Here is a 17,871-nt window from a genome sequence, read left to right on the forward strand (position 1 = left end):
TTCCGGTATTACCACAGTTAAATGTAATTACAGCATCATGAACTCCTAGTTTCATTGCATGCATGTCTACAAATACAGTTTTAGGAAGGCGGTTCCAAGTTATGCTGTTGAAACATTCATTTGGGTTCTGTGTCTGCCCATGCAGACATTTCCTTAGAAGGTCAGGATGAGCCAAATCTCTGAAAATAGGTTTAATTGCTGTAATGACAGTAGCAGGAAGAGAATGCTGGTGAGAATAAGATTCTCCAGTTGCCTGAGCCCAATTTTATTTGCGCCACTAATTTTCTCCAGATGGACACAATCTGTGACATGGCTCATCATCAGTAGAGGACATATGGAAGAATATGGCTCAAACATCTCTCTGCATTGCCTCCATATTTTCTTTATTTCTCCTAATTGCCTACCCATAGTATACCTGCAAGTTTTCTATTTCAGTTTTAGTAAACCGACCCTGTCGGGTCAACAATTTTCCATCTTCTAATTTTTTTCCTCTCATATCAACAGTTATTTTTCTCAGCCTTGTTCCCAAACATTTTTGAACATGGCCTACACATTCTATTTTGCTAATAATGGCATCTCCATATGGCTTAGAGTTCACCACATTGTTGTATGCCTTACTGTCACCATCACCCAAATATTGGGTGTACTGTATGCCTCTTGTTTCTATTGAGCGATGAAATATTTCTTGTACTCCATGAACTTCCATACTACCACTTGTTTCTCTAAAATTAGCCACACAGTTGTTCTTTATGTTCATTGACTTTACAACATTTGCAATATTTAGATATTATCTCCACATCTAACACTTTACCAGTGTCTACACTCATGGCAGTCACTACTCCATTCAGAGTTCAAGTATGTCCTCTTTTCTGCCAACTTCCATCAAGTGTAACTGAAAAATCCGAACATCCATCATTTTCTTCCACTGCTTCCCTAGCAGCCAGTTTCATGCTTTCCTCACTGACCTCACATACAGTCAGTTTTTCAAATTTATTTGGTGGTTGACATAAGTTCATCACTGAACAAAATGTTCTCCCTGCAGCCATGACCTTGCCAATGGATCGTAAGGCATAAACTGATCTAGTATTGTTTCATAAGAGCCACTTTCATCTGGTTTTGAAGAACTCATAAATGAAATCACAGCTGAGCATTTAGTGCAAATTAAATCCAAAGCAATTGCTAGGTCTTTTCTCCCATTGTCACTCTAACAAATTTTAACACTCTGTGACTCACCACACTGTCTACATTGTACAAATTTAGAAATTACATCTGATAATATTCTCAAATTTATAATAATATTACTACACCCCCTTGTCACTTACAGTAAATTCATTGTAACTCTTGAAATGGTGAGAGCTTCATTTATGATGTACTTGTTGAAGAATTACAATTAGAAACATCGTTGCCAGGTGACATAATCTCCTGTACAGAAAGCTTTCTAAACTTGTTTCCTCCAAATTGTTGTTTCTTGAAAATGCCTTTATGTTTAATCATCTTCAATAAACACTACAAAACACACGTAAACAAGCACTGCAAACTTAAGTATAACAGCTACTCGCAATCACACTTCAACAAAACTAACCGCGTGTTCGAAAGCGTGTTGTTTACAAACAGCAGAAACAAAAGAATACCGATCTTTGCATTCCAAGGATAGCCAACACACTCGGGAGTAAAAAAATTCCTAACGTGCAATGTAGGGGATATAAAGATCTAAAATATATGCAGAAAAATGGGTGAAAGAAAAGTGGGCGTGGCACATTAACACACGTGGCAGGAAAATGCTCTTTAAATGCTCGAAAAAAAATTTTTTTCAGCAAAATCCTTTTCAGAGTACGTAAATAAACCGTAATCGTATTGATTGGCGACTCCATGTTGTCTTGTGCACTACGACCAGATAACAGGTATACTTGAAAAAAGAGACAGCATTGGTCGTGTATTTTTTACTATAGCAAAATCGATTTTCTGTCACTGAGTGACCATCTTCAGTGCTAAATTGGGATACACTGTTGTCACTAAGCTTACGGCCCCCCCAGGGGGTCCACAACTCTTTTGTGGATACGTGCGTAGCGAGCACGGGACCCCGAGCTAATGTGGCCTTCCTTCCTTTCCGGGCTGCATACCTTCCCATTCCGCATCCTTCCCCATCCCTATCTTCGCCCCTCCTCCCCTCACCTCTGGCTATTTCCTTCCCTTTCTCCCCATCTGGGAGTATGGTTTGTGCCTACGTCCGGAGACGGACGCTCGTAAATGTACTGCATTCTTTGCCTTCCTTGCTTTTATGTCTTCTTCCTTCCTTTGTCCTTCTCTGTCTTCTTCCTTCCTTTGTTCTTCTCTTTTCCTTACCTCTTCTCTTTCCCTTTTCTCCGCTGCGGCGTTTGAGACCTCTCTTCCTTCCTTTCCCTTTCTCTTTCTTCCTCCCTGTGCGTGTCTGAAGGCCGACCCACGCCCTTCGTGCGTAGCCGGTGACGGGGTAACACGTAATTCCCCGCCCCGGGTAGACAGGTAGGACACCTACGTACCCCCTGGTAACGGCCAGGCCCAGGGAGGGGTGATTACCCGAGCTGATACCTTCCGAAAATGCCGATTGGTCCCTCCGTCCGTTTGTCGGGAGGTGTGACCTGAGGTGTGAACAATCACCTAAGGCGGGAGTGCCCTCAGAGAGGGCCCCCACAAGGGAGGAGCGCGCCATCGGAGACGCCGGTAATCATGGGGGATTCTTCCGCAATGGTTTCCTCACCTTCCACTAAGTCTGCTCACAAACGTAAGTATACTGAGTCTCAGCCACAGACGATTCTTCCATCGTTGCCACAGTTCCTTGTTGTTTCTCGGACTGATGAAGGTCACGACTTCTCCACGGTCAACCCTTTCATTATTCAGAAAGGTGTCGACGCAATTGCAGGTCCTGTAAAGTCTTGTTCCAGATTACGGAATGGCACCCTGTTGTTAGAAACACACAGTGCCCTCCAGGCACAAAAATTGCTGCGTACTTCTCTGCTCCACACCTTCCCTGTCCGGGTGGAACCGCACCGTACCTTAAATTCCTCGCGTGGAGTCGTTTATACACGCTCCCTCGATGGATTGTCTGACGAAGAAATTCAGCACTATCTGTCTGACCAGGGCGTAACGGCAGTTCATAGAGTAATGAAACGGGTTGACACGAACATCATTCCAACCCGCACTGTCTTCTTGACATTTGACACAGTTCAACTCCCATCGAAAATCAAGGCAGGCTATGAGATAATTTCCGTTCGCCCTTACGTCCCAAACCCTACGCGTTGCTATCGATGTCAGCGGTTCAATCACACCAGCCAGTCCTGTTCCAATCCGGCCAAATGTGTAACGTGTGGCAAGGATGCCCATGAGGGTGCTTGTCCACCTCCATCCCCTCGCTGCATAAACTGTATGGGTGACCACGCTGCTTCCTCTCGAGATTGCCCCGTTTATAAGGACGAGAAGCTCATCCAGGAAATAAGGGTGAAGGAAAAGGTGTCGACCTTTGCTGCTCGAAAATTATTCGCCAGTCGCAAGCCCACCGTGCCTCAGACAGGAAAATACAGCGCTGTCCTTGCTTCTCCTCGGCCAACAAAGGAGGCGGCCACGCAGACTTGCGACCTCACCTTTAGTACCACGGTCGTCAGATCGGCCAGCGCAAAGATCGCTCGATCAACCTCACCACTTTCGCCTGCCCACTCTATGGCTCACCCTTCGTCGGGTTCTGCTACATCTCGAGCCCAAAAGTCGGACGCCAAGTCTTCGAAAAAAGAGCATACTCGTGAAGAGTTTTTACGTACCGCAACTTCACAACCATAGGTTCCTTCTTCCTCTAAACCACAGTCTTCCAAGAAGGCTACAAAGAAACCCAGTTCCTCTCCTTCTCCGCCAAGGCGTGCCCCCTCTACAGCACACCCCTGGCGGAAATCGCCCTCGGCCATCTTCTGTGTCGCCGAGGCGCACTGCTGGTGGCCGGTCAACCGGCCGATCGCTGGTGGCAGGAGCTGCTCCTGACCAACCTATGGATCAGGATCTTCTGCCTTCGGCTGACTGCCATTCCATGCTGTCGGTCGCTAGCTCCGAGCAGTCTTTGACTTGACAGCAACTTTGGTCACAGTCCTCCATTTTCTGTTCACCCCATGTCCATTATCCACTGGAATATCCGCGGCATTCGAGCCAATAGCGATGAATTGTCGATCCTCTTAAGATCCTACTCGCCGGTCATCTTCTGTCTTCAGGAAACGAAGCTGCGTCCCCATGACCGCTTTGTTCTCCCTCATTTTCAGTCCGTCCGATATGATCTCCCCTCTGTTGAAGGCTCTCCAGCCCATGGAGGACTCATGATTCTTCTCCATGATACTCTCCATTATCACCTAATCCCCTTAAACACTTCCTTCCAAGCTGTCGCCGTCCGTCTTTCCCTTTCTGGATACATGCTCTCTCTTTGTACTGTATACATTCCATCGTCCACACCAATGGCACGAGCTGATCTCCTTCATCTTCTTGGTCAGCTTCCACCCCCCTATTTGCTGGTTGGGGACTTCAATGCCCACCACCCGCTTTGGGGATCTCCACATCCTTGTCCACGTGGCTCCATATTGCTAGACGTCTTCCACCAAGCGGATCTAGTTTGCCTCAACACTGGGGTCCCCACTTTTTTGTCTGCCTCCACGACAACCTTATCTCATTTGGACCTTGCGGTCGGTACTGTTCCGCTAGCTCGGCGCTTCGAATGGTTCGCCCTTGATGATACACACTCGAGTGACCACTTTCCATGTGCCCTCAGACTGCAGCCTCAACTGCCATATATGAGCCCGCGACGCTGGAAGTTTGCCCAAGCCGATTGGACACTTTTTTCGTCTCTCGCGACATTCGATGACCGTCGCTTTCCCAGCGTCGACGATGAGGTCACACATATTACCGACGTTATCCTTACAGCTGCGGAACGTTCAATACCACGCACCTCCGAATTGCCCCGGCGCCCCCCAGTTCCTTGGTGGAACGAGGCATGCCGTGATGCAATACGTGAGCGGCGACGTGCTCTTCGCATTTTCCGTCACCATCCTACTTTGGCCAACTGTATCCGCTATAAGCAGCTCCGTGCGCGATGCCGTCGCGTCATCCGCGATAGCAAGAAGGCAAGCTGGAAATTCTTTATTAGCTCATTTAACACCTTCACTCCCTCTTCGGAAGTTTGGAGTCGGCTTCGACGGTTCTCAGGCGCGCCTAGTTTCTCCCCGGTCTCTGGGCTCACTGTCGCGCATGACACCTTAGTGGACCCCGTCGCCATTTCTAACTCGTTGGGTCAGCACTTTGCTGAGATTTCGAGCTCTTCAAATTACCCGCCAGCGTTTCTCCCGAAGAAACGTGCAGCGGAAGTGCGACCTCCTGCTTTCTCCTCTCAAAATCACGAAAGCTACAATACTGTTTTCTCCATGCGGGAACTCCAACATGCCCTCTCATCTTCTCGCTCCTCCGCCCCGGGACCGGATGGTATACATGTCCAAATGTTGCTGCATTTATCAACCCCTAGTCTGCGTTACCTCCTTCGCCTTTATAATCGAATTTGGACCGACAGTACCTTTCCCAAACGGTGGCGGGAAGCTATTGTCGTTCCTGTTCCGAAACCTGGAAAGGACAAACATCTACCCTCTAGCTATCGCCCCATTTCTCTCAGGAGTAGTGTCTGTAAGGTTTTGGAGCGTATGGTGAATTACCGTTCAGCTTGGTGGCTGGAATCCCGCAGTCTTTTAACACCAGCCCAATGCGGATTCCGGAAGCATCGTTCTGCAGTTGACCATCTTGTTGCTCTCTCCATTTATATCATGAACAATTTTCTCCTGAAACGCCAAACGGTAGCAATATTTTTCGATCTGGAGAGAGCATACGATACCTGTTGGAGGACAGGCATCATCCGCACACTGTTCTCTTGGGGCTTTCGAGGCCGGCTGCCCCTTTTTCTTCGCGAATTTATGGCAGAGCGCACTTTTAGGGTGCGGGTGAACACTACTCTCTCCCGTACTTTCTCCCAAGAAAACGGGGTACCCCAGGGATCCGTGCTGAGTGTTGTACTGTTTGCCATCGCCATAAATCCAATTATGGATTGTCTCCTTCCTGATGTCTCGGGCTCCCTCTTTGTGGACGATTTTGCGATCTACTACAGCTCTCAACGGACCAGCCTTCTTGAACGACGTCTTCAAGGATGTCTCGATCGCCTCCACTCGTGGAGCATCGAAACTGGCTTCCGTTTCTCACCAAGTAAGATCGTTTGTGTCAATTTTTGGCGACGTAAGGAGTTTCTTCCGCCCTCCTTACATCTAGGTCCTGTCAACCTTCCATTTTCAGACGTTGCTAAATTCTTGGGTCTTATGTTTGACAGAAAACTGTGCTGGTCCTCCCACGTCTCCTATCTTTCGGGTCGCTGTCTGCGATCGCTTAACACCCTCCGTGTCCTGAATGGTACCTCCTGGGGAGCGGACAGAGTGGTCCTTCTCCGCCTCTATCGCGCCTTAGTGCGCTCAAAATTGGATTACGGAAGCATAGTTTACTCCTCTGCTCGGCCGTCTATTCTTCGGCGTCTCGAGTCTATCCACCACCGTGGATTACGTTTAGTGTCTGGAGCTTTTTACACTAGCCCTGTGGAAAGCCTTTATGCTGAGACTGCTGAGCCTCCGCTGTCCAATCGGCGAGCAGTCCTCCTGAGTCGTTATGCTAGCCATCTGTCTTCCATGCCTGCTAATCCAGCCCATGACCTTTTTTCGACGCCTCCTTTGATGTAGGGTATGCAGGCCGCTCCTCCTCCCTACTACCCCCGGGAGTCCGCTTCCGTCAATTGCTCGATTCTCTTTCCTGCCGCTTTCCGAAAACCTTTTTGACAACTTGGGGTACAGCACCGCCTTGGCTCCGTCCCCGGATCTGCCTGCTCCGTGACCTTTGTCAATTTCCCAAGGATGGTACCCCTCCACTTGTTTATCGTCGGGCATTTGCTGCTCTATGTGCACAAATGACGGACGCCACATTTATTTACACCGACGGCTCGAAAACATCATTAGGTGTAGGGAGTGCCTATATTGTTGGCGACACCCCAAATCGCTTTCGACTTCCCGACCAGTGTTCGGTTTATACTGCGGAGCTTTACGCTGTTCTCCAGGCTGTCCACTACATCCGCCGCCATCAGCGGATACAGTACGTTACCTGCTCAGATTCTCTCAGCTCTCTCCTCAGTCTCCAAGCTCTTTACCCTGTGCACCCTCTGGTCCACCGGATTCAGGACTGTCTGCGCTTGCTCCACCTGGGGGGCGTCTCGGTGGCGTTCCTCTGGCTCCCGGGACACGCTGGTATCTGTGGGAATGAGGCGGCCGATATGGCGGCCAAGGCTACAGTCTCTCTTCCTCGGCCAGCTATTCAGTCGCTTCCCTTCACCGATCTACGGAGCGGTTTATGTCGCCAAGTTGCTCATTTATGGCATGCGCATTGGTCAACACTTCCCCGTAATAAATTGCGGGAAGTGAAAGCCCTTCCTTGCGCTTGGACTTCTTCCTCCCGCACGCGTCGTCGGGAGGAGGTAATTTTAGCTCGACTCCGGATAGGGCACTGTCTTTTTAGCCATAGACATCTTTTAAGCGGTGATCCTCCTCCACTCTGTCCCCACTGCTCTCAGCCATGGACGGTCAGACACCTTTTAATTGAATGCCCCTATTTTAATCCGTTACGCTCCCGTCTACAGCTATCGCCTGATCTATCGTCGATTTTAGCAGATGACACGCGCTCAGCCGACCGCGTTCTCCAGTTTATTAGTGACAGTGAAATGACGTCAGTCATTTGAAGTTGTTTTTTTTGGGGACAACCACCCCCTGTCTGTACCGGCTTTTTAAGCATTCTTTCTACTTTTAGTTTCTCCAATTTTATGAGTTTGTTTCCATTGCTGCTGGTTTTCAATTTCGGTTTTTTATTGTCTTAAGTCACGGGCTGGGCGCTAATGACCATAGCAGTTTTGCGCCCTAAAACCACAAAAAAAAAAAAAAACTAAGCTTACGGCATTCACATAGACTCAATGTGAATGCCGTAAGCTTAGTGACAACAGTGCATCCCAATTTAGCACTGAAGATGGTCACTCAGTGACAGAAAATCAATTTTGTTATAGTAAAAAATACACGACCAATGCTGTCTCTTTTTTCAAGTAAACCGTAATCTATCGAAATATCATGAAAACTGAAAATCAGGTTTTTTCGACCTGAACTACTGTCGTCCCCTTATCCAACCTGGTACAGATTGCAAACACTCAAGCAGTGCTTAAGAATAGGTTGCAATAGTGTCATGTATGCGGTCTCCTTTACAGATGATCCACAATTTCCTAGAATTCTCCCAATAAAATGAAGTTGACCATTTGCCTTTTGTACCACAATCCTAATATGCTCATTCCATTTCTTATTGCTTTGCAACATTAGGCCTAAATATTTAAACGATATGACTGTCAGGCAGGACATGTAATGAATGTGACATTTGAAACATCAGTTTTCGTTTTACTATCATCCGCTGCCACACCAGACTGGTCAACAAGTTACTGGATCAAAGCCTTAGACCCACTTGAAGATTTTTAGTAGGACCAGAATTTTCTCAGGTTCTCAGCCAGATCTTTTGCTAAGGTGTGACACTGGTAGTTCTTGTATGCTTCATGCATAGATCTTTCCACAGATGCATGAATCTGTGCTAACCTTTACTTGTCATCATTTGCACCTTCTCTTTTGAACCAGGAGTGCAACAGCCTCTGCTTCATTGTTTTCTGAATCTCCTTATTAAACCATGGTGGATCTTTCCTGTCCTTAATCCACTTACTAGGCACATAACTCTCGACACAAAAGTTTACACTCTGCTGAAATTGTGCCCTTAATTTCTGTATGTCCGAACTAAGTAATGTCAGTTCACTATCTAAGTGAGATGCTAACAACTGATGATCTGCTCTTTCTAGCAGAAACAATCTCCTACCCTTCTTAACTGCTTTATTAACTTTTGTAACTGTAGTTGCTGCAATGACATCATGACTGCTAATCCCTGTTTCTATATGAGTTGTCGATAAGGTCTGGCTTGTTTGTTCCAAATTACTTTGCCCAACTGCCTGTCTGTACTCCCTGTAATGAATCCATATACATCCCAGTCTATACTCAGTAGGTTAGCCACCTCCAACCAGTATTGCATGATATGGTTATTTACATGCTACTGACCGTAGACTTTCTTTGAATGACTCTAGAACTCTCACGGCAGAATCGAGTGACCATAAAAACATCAAGCAATTAACTTGGTTTCACATACAAACTTATTATGATTAGGCGACAGAACAGACAACAGGTGTTAGTACTGCATAGCAGATGCAGTTACACAATGAGACAAAACATGATACAGTACTAAGTTTAAAATAGCAAAACCTAGAATCATATTAAAGCTGGAATATGATAGGGTCTATAGAATAGAGTATGATAGTATATATAGAGTAATTCCTTAGGCCAGAGCTGCAAAATAATAAGCCATGTTGCCAAAGAGATCTGAATTCATTTGAGAATCCAAATGTATTAAAAAAGAAGTGAACTCGCCATGAGGTAGCATTCGAGGTCACATAAAGAGAGCAGTTGCGATGACAGCTTACCATGTAACAAAGTGTGTTGTCTCACTGCAAGAATGTGAAGTAGTCAGGTTCACCAATTGTGAACAATTGCCCCTATATGCTATCAACATTCCTACCTTCTGCACAAGGTAATGAGCAAGCAAACATTACTCTGACACAATGTGCAGAGTGTCAAGAGTATATTGCGTGGATGTTGGAATCATCCTGCCACAACCCTCGGTACAGAGAGAAACTGGCAAACTGAGTTAGAAGAAAAAGAGGAGGAGGAGGAGGAGAAGAAGAAGAACTGTTTGAATTTTTGTCGTAATTGAACAACTGTCACTATCTTGAGCAAGTAATCAAATCCTCTTAAAAGGATCATTTTCAGATTTAGATACAGATGTAATGTTTCTCAGTATGTCAGGATTCTCCCAGTCTATAAAATTCTCTAAATTTTTAATCAGGGTAAAATTGCATTTAATTTTGGGAACTTCAAAATAAAATTGATGATGTAATAACAAGTTCACCAGTAAGTCAGTTGTTAAAATATATCTGGAATCTGCAGTGATATGTATTGATTTTTAAATATGTGTAGCATTTCTTTCTTTGTTTATGGTATGTTTTGAATGCACAAATGTATGTCATAGTGCACGAAGAGCCTTGGCAAGGTTTTGATGTTGCACTAGTAACTTCGAAAAACATTGTTGCTTCCCGAGTCACATATTAAATAGCAGCTCTTTATCTCATGTTCCTGGCTTAATATTTACTGGATTACAGAAGTAATTTTCAAAGGAAAATGTGTAACTGCATTGGTCTGTGTATGAATGTTGCTATTTGCCATGTGGCTAACAAGAATTTTCAGTCTTTAAACCTAGATAATTTGTAGAAGAAATGGCTAATAAGGTATGTTTCTAATTTTTATTTGAAATTATTTAGATTCTCAATTTCTTGCTGTATATCAGGTGAAAACTTGTTGAAGACATTTTTATCAGACTGCCATAATTCTACTCTGAATACTGAACAAGGAGGCAGTCCAATTGAAAATAATTTGTCATGTATTTTGATTATACAAATCACATTTGAACTAAAACTGATTTTTCATAACCAGCAACAAATACCTTTAAGGAGTGAGTGCAAGCAACCCAACATTCTTAAGACCTCAGAAGGGTGCTGGTTATGTGCTTTACATGATATTGTTCCTGCTTGCATGTACTGAATAGATACTTTCCTTTACCTCAGATGTGCTGCCCTATACTTAAGATGCACTGCTGCAAATAAACTGTAGTGACGATTTTCGGATCTTTACTATTGTGGTCATTGGGTTCTAGATGTATGACTGCTTTGTTTGTTTAAAATATACAGCAACTTTTGATAATGTTAACTTTGTTGACACAGGTACTTTTATAAGAGCATTTATTGCAAAAATGTCCAGGTGACTCGAACGAAAACTCGTCCATTGGTGACTGGCGCTCTGTCTCAGTTTGATGCTCTTGTCTTTCTGGGAGGCCAACTGGCACTGGCTTTGCTCGTGCTTCTGCAGCTCAACACATACAGCATTGTTCTGGGTGCCTCATCTTTGGGTATGCCGAGTTTTATTTTCACGTTATATTTTTATCTTGCTGTGTTTACGTTTCAAATAAACAAAATGTTTTTCCTCTTCATTTTCATTTATGTTAATACTGTTGAAAATATTATTTCATTAGTTTTGTCCTTCGCAAGGTGTGAGAAGTCAGCACAGAAAAAAATGAAGTGGCCATAAAACAGTCCTTTGTGAACAATTAAGGCTGTCAACAAATTAAAATATGTAAAATTTTCCTTTTTTTCCCACTACATCAACCTGAAAACTAAAATTTGTTATCATACATTTTTTAATTTTTTTTACTCGCAATTATTCCTTTATTATTTATGGAATGAGACGAAATTTTAATTGTAATTTTTGTAAATAGACCAGAAAACATGAGCTATGGGATCGCAGTCCATACCAGTATATATATTTGCAAATCTGCACATTTGTTTGCAAAAGTTACCACTAAGAAACAGAAAGTAAGTCCATGTTGGACCATGCAGAATCAGTGTTACAATTCAAGAAGGTAATCTAGACAGCAGCATTAATGAAATACCCATAATTTACTTCTTCAGTAGCCATTAGAAAAATTTTTGGCTAAAAGGTGTCAAATACCTGGAAAACAGTGCATTACTCTTTTGATATACTCATACAGAAATTAGGTGTAATTTGTATTAAGTTCACTCCCTTTCAGTTTGGCTGGTTATAGAATTTTGGAACATGTATTATGTTTGAGTATAATAACTTTTCTGGAGACTAGAAATCTACTCTGTAGGAATCAGCATGGGTTTCGAAAAAGACGATCGTGTGAAACCCAGCTCGCGCTATTCATCCACGAGACTCAGTGGGCCATAGACACGGGTTCCTAGGTAGATGCCGTGTTTCTTGACTTTCGCAAGGTGTTTGATACAGTTCCCAACAGTCGTTTAATGAACAAAGTAAGAGCATATGGACTATCAGACCAATTGTGTGATTGGATTGAAGAGTTCCTAGATAACAGTATGCAGCATGTCATTCTCAATGGAGAGAAGTCTTCCGAAGTAAGAGATTTCAGGTTTGCTGCGGGGGTGTGTCATGGGACCATTGCTATTCACAATATATATAAATGATCTTGTGGATAACATCGGAAGTTTACTGAGGCTTCTTGCGGGTGATTCTGTAGTATATCGAAAGGTTGTAGCAATGGAAAATTATACTGAAATGCAGGATGATCTGCAACAAATTGATGAATGGTGCAGGGAATGGCAATTGAATCTCAATGTAGACAAGTGTAATGTGTTGCAAATACATAGAAAGAAAGATCCTTTATTATTTAGCTACAGTATAGCAGGTCAGCAACTGGAAGCAGTTAATTCCATGAATTATCTGGGAGTAGGCATTAGGAGTGATTTAAAATGGAATGACCATATAAAATTAATCATCGGTAAAGCAGATTCCAGACTGAGATTCATTGGAAGAATCCTAAGGAAATACAGTCCGAAAACAAAGGAAGTAGGTTACAGTAGACTTGTTCACCCACTGCTTAAATACTGCTCACAAGTGTGGGATCCATACCAGATAGGGTTGATAGAAGAGGTAGAGAAGATCCAACGGAGAGCAGCGCGCTTAGTTATAGGATCATTTAGTAATCACAAAAGTGTTATGGAGATGATAGATAAATTCCAGTGTAAGATAGATGCTCAGTAACTCAGTACAGGCTTTTGTTGAAGTTTCGAGAACATACCTTCACCGAGGAGTCAAGCAATGAGGATAAAATCAGAGAGATTAGAGCCCACACGGAGGCATACCGACAGTGTTTCTTTCCATGAACAATAAGAGACTGGAATAGTAGGGAGAACCAATAGAGGTACTCAATGTACCCTCCGCCACACACCGTCAGGTGGCTTGCAGAGTGTGGATGTAAATGTAGATGTAGATATTGTTATAAAAGTTTTATTGACAGAAATTTTTTCACACCTTTGTTAATTTAATGGACTGCATGCACTAATATGCATGAAAAAGTGCTTACTTACTGTACTCCAACTGTATGAAGCTTCAGAATATGAAATAGAAATTAAAGGTGTACATGCCCCAGGACAACCGGGGAAATCTGAGAAAAATCCAGGAATTTTTTCATATGGGAGAATACTGGAAAAGCCTGTGAATTTTTTAGAATTCCTGGAATTTTTCATTGTTCTAGTTTTCAGTTAAATTTTTAAAATGTTGGCTGGTAAGAACTGATACTCTAACAAAGAATTTTACTATATCTGCTGCTGCAGAATAATACTGCAGCAATAAAATATAAACAAGAGAAAAAACCAAAATAAAACTTAAAGTCCAACAGAAATCCACAAAAGAAAGAAAGAAAGAAAGGAAAAAAACCACACAGTGCTCACACAAGCATCTGCCAACAGCAAAATGTGTCATAGGCTTTACAACGAAGCCTATGCAATACTTCTTAATATCAAACTGCTTCCGATGAGTGTGACATCACAACTGTTTACGTTTGTGAGCTTGCGCATGTGCAGTTGAGTTGTGTGTGAGTAGTACTTTCTCCTGTATTTGGCTACTTAGTGGGGCTGGTAGCTGTATCAACAGTAGCAACAAGCAGCCCGACTCTACCTGTAAAATGCTTCTGGCCCACCCATGCTGTCAAATTTGCACATGCTCCTCCTGCGGGTCTGGGCGTTAGAATAGGCGTGAGGTATTCCTGCCTGTTGTAAGAGGCGACTAAAAGGAGTCTCACACATGTCGGCCATTATATGATGGTCCCCTGTGGGATTCGACTTCCATTTTTCAATATTTTCCCGAAGAGTGAGCTAATTGGGGAAGGGCGCCTTACATGGTGCATCGTGTCGGTAATGTGCTGATCCATTGTCTACGTGGCTCTGCACTTCTGCTCGTTCTCCAAGTATTGGGCGAGGTCACTGTCCTGGGTGCATATTTTCCCATCAGCTGTGCAGCATCGTTTTCTATGCTGACAATCATAATGGACTAGTTTGCTTGGTTGCACCTGATATCCAGCACGGTAGCCAGTCCATTGCAGTGGGGCCGCCATGTACCCTGTTGGTTGTAGCCCCATGACCACATAGGAATTGCTCTGCTGAAGCCTGTGCCGTTAACTCCCCACGTATGCCATGGAGTAGATGCCCATCCCCCTGGTGCATTGGGACTCCCAGCAATGGCCGTCCTGCCAGGTGGCCTTCGCTGCGACTGGGTGGCGTGCGTGGGGAGGGACCCTGGTTGCAGTGGGTGGCATCAGGGTGGATGACACGCAATGAAAGGTAGATCATCGTCTCTTGCTGGTGGTCAAACACCAGCAGTCTCTAGGCATTCACAAGCTCAATTCAGTACACAGAAATATGACCCCAAATTATTCCTCTCCCTGGCCACACCATGGGCGGAACGTCAGGCTAAGGATGGTGGTGGCTCTTATTCGCCATGGTACCTTGTATGTTTGTGAGCTGATGGGGAATCTTTCATGACGATGAAACCTCAGATTTTTGTTGAGCATTTAGAGGACAAGTTCTGGGAGGTGGAGGGCTTGTTCAAAATGAGATCTGGGTGAGTCTTGATCAAAACAGCATCCTCTGCCCAGTCACAGGTGTTACTCATTTGTGACAAGCTGGGAGATGTTTCTGTAACCATCATGCCCCATAAGAGCTTAAATGTGGTCCAGGGTCCACAGGGACTTTCTTTTACAGTCCGCCAATGAGCTGTGCGGCAATTTAGAGTAATGAGGTGCACATTTCATTCGGCGTGTCCACCGTGGTCCGAGGGATAATCAGGTTGCCGCCATTGCCTTCATCTTGGTATTAGAGTGTGATACATTACCCGAGAAGGTCAAGGTGATGGTCTACCATTGTGGTGTAAAACCCTATATCCCTCCCCCAATGAGGTGCTTTAAATGTTGGAAGTTCAGTCATATGTCTTCCCGTTACACTTCCAGTGTCACATGTCGGGATTGCGAACACCCATCACGTCCCAATACACCATGCCCCACCTTCCATCTGTGTCAACTGTGGAGAGCACCATTCGTCTTGCTTGCCAGACTGCAGGATTCTCCAGAAACAAAGGAAAGTCCTGGAGTACAAGACCCTGGACCGACTGACCTACTCTGAGGCTAAGAGGAAATTTGAACACCTACATCCTATATGCATGACATCGTCTCACGCTGCTGCCAGTCACCTCTGAGTGAGAAGACTACACCTGCCCTCTTGATGGCGGTGGGCCATTTCCATCCCTGTTGCTCCTGCACCACCTACTTCAAGAACAATCCCCCACCCCCCACCCCCTCCCCCAGCCATCGGGGATGTCTGTCACCCTCTTCTAAGTTGGAGAAGCGTACAAATTCTTTGGCTGCTCTCGCTAGGAAGGGGTCCCTTAGGTCACTCCCTTCCCAGGTTTCTGCTAGCAGGAAAGATGACACCCGCCAGTGGCAGAAGAGCCCAAAAGCAGCTGGTCGCAGGGCTTCATGCTCCCCAAGGAACAGCGAGAGAAATCCAAAAAGGTCCCCAAGACCAAGGGAATTGGGGTGGCACCCACACCACTGATACCTCCAATATCTGCATCTGTGGATGAGGTGGAGATTCTGGCGTCTGCTGAGGACCTAGATCTCGCCGGACCCTCAGACAAAATGGATATAGACTGCTCAGGCAAAAAGTCGGTGGCAGCAGGTGACCGTGAGGCATTAACTTCCTCATTGAATGTTCCATGCCTTTCCCATCTCACAATGATGCCATCCTACAGTGGAATTGCAGCAGTTTTTCCCACCGCCTGGTTGAGCTACGGCAACTGTTAAGCTTTGTACCTGTTTCTGCTTTGCCCTCCAGGAGGAAATGTGGCTCCCAGCAATACAGACCCCTGCCCGCTGTGGCTATAAGGCATACTACAGGAACCGTAGTGTGTGTCAGGTGGAGTTTGTGTTTATATTCTAAACTCAGTCTGTAGTGAACCTGTGCCCATGCAAACTCCTCTTGCAGCTGTGGCTGTCAGAATGACGATACAGGAAATACGCATCTGCAATGTATATCTTCCTCCAGATGGTGTAGTATCCCTGAGTGTATTGACTGCACTGATTGATCAACTCCCTAAACCTTTCCTACTTTTGGGAGAGTTTAACGCCCATAGCCCCTTGTGGGGTGGCACTGTGCTTCCTGGCCGAGGCAGAGATGTTGAAACTTAACTGTCTTAGGTCAATACCTGCCTCTTAAATACTGGGGCCGCCACACATTTCATTGTGGCACATGGCACATATTCGGCCATTGATCTCTTGGTTCACAGTCCTGGGCTTCTCCCATCTATCCACTGGAGAGCATATGGCGACCTGTACGGTAGTGACCATTTCCCCATCTTCCTGTCACTGCCCTGGTGTCAGGCCCATGGACGCATGCCCCGATGGGCTTTAAACAAGGCAGACTGGGAAACTTTCACCTCTGCTGTCACCGTTGAATCTACCCCGCATGGGAACATCGATGGTGATGGTTGATCAGGTGACTACAACAATCGTTTCTGTGGCAGAAAACAGGATCCCTCGTTCTTTAGGGTGCCCCTGACGAAAGACAGTCCCTTGGTGGTCGCCAGAAGTTGCTGAAGCAAATAAGGATCATCAGCAAGCTCTACAGTGGCATAAGCGGTGCCCTTCCATGGAGCACCTCCCAAACTTCAAATGACTCCGTGCTCGTGTTCGCCAACTTACAAAATGACGGAAGAAGGAGTGTTGGGGGAGAGATGTCTCGACCATTGGGTGTCGTATGTCACCTTCCCAAGTCTGGGCAAAAATCAAATGTGTTTTCAGGTACCAGACCCCAACAGGTGTTCCCGGTGTTAACATAAATGGCGTGTTGTCTAGTAACGCAAACGTGATTGCTGAGCACATTGCTGAGCACTATGCACGAGCCTCTGCGTCGGAGAATTACCCCCCAGCCTCTCGCACTCTCGGACAGTAGCTGGAACGGAAACTCCCCTCGTTTACTGTATGCCACAGTGAATTCTATAATGCCCCATTTACAGAGTGGGAGCTCCTCCGTGCCCTTGCGCTTTGCCCGGAGACAGCTCCTGGACCAGATCACATCCACAGTCAGATGATTAAACATCTCTCATCTGACTACAGGCGACATCTCCTCGTCATCTTCAACTGGATCTGATGCGATGGTATCTTTCCATCGCAATGGCAAGAGAGCACCATCATTCCAGTGCTTGAAGCCGGTAAAACCCCCACTTCATGTGGGTAGCTATCGGCCCATCAGCTTCACCAACTTTCTTTGTAAGCTGCTGGAACATATGGTACGTCGGCAGTTGGGTTGGGTCCTGGAGTTGTCTCCTACTGGCTCCATATCAGGGTGGCTTCCGCTAGGGTCGCTCTACCAATTATAATCTTGTGTCCCTAGAGTCTGCCATCTGAACAGCCTTTTCCACACACCACCACCTGCTTGCAGTCTTTTTTTGATTTATGAAAAGCGTATGACATGACCTGGCGACATCATATCCTTGCCACATTATATGAGTTGGGTCTCTGAGGCTCACTCCCTATTTTTATCCTGAATTTCCTGTCGCTTCGTACTTTCCGTGTTAAAGTAGGTGCCTCCCATAGTCCCCTTACCCAGGAGAATGGGGCTGTGCAGGGCTCTGTATTGGGTGTATCTCTATTTTTATTGGCCATTAATGGTCCAGCAGCAGCTGTAGGGCCGTGAGTCTCACTTTATCTGTATGCAGATGACTTCTGCATTTCATACTGCTC

At 45.3% G+C, this 17,871-nt stretch overlaps 1 protein-coding gene across 1 annotated transcript in view; it reads left to right on the plus strand.

The window, feature by feature from the left end:
* Positions 1-17,871, plus strand: part of LOC126094984 (4-hydroxybenzoate polyprenyltransferase, mitochondrial) — a 105,855-nt gene that overhangs the window by 27,162 nt on the left and 60,822 nt on the right. Inside the window, exon 3 of the mRNA XM_049909639.1 lies at positions 11,022-11,169. Within this exon, the coding sequence (XP_049765596.1) occupies positions 11,022-11,169 (148 nt within the window). The remainder of the gene's footprint in view (positions 1-11,021; positions 11,170-17,871) is intronic.

The sequence above is a fragment of the Schistocerca cancellata genome, chromosome 8, assembly GCF_023864275.1.
Source record: "Schistocerca cancellata isolate TAMUIC-IGC-003103 chromosome 8, iqSchCanc2.1, whole genome shotgun sequence".
In the NCBI taxonomy this organism is placed as follows: Eukaryota; Metazoa; Arthropoda; class Insecta; order Orthoptera; family Acrididae; genus Schistocerca; species Schistocerca cancellata.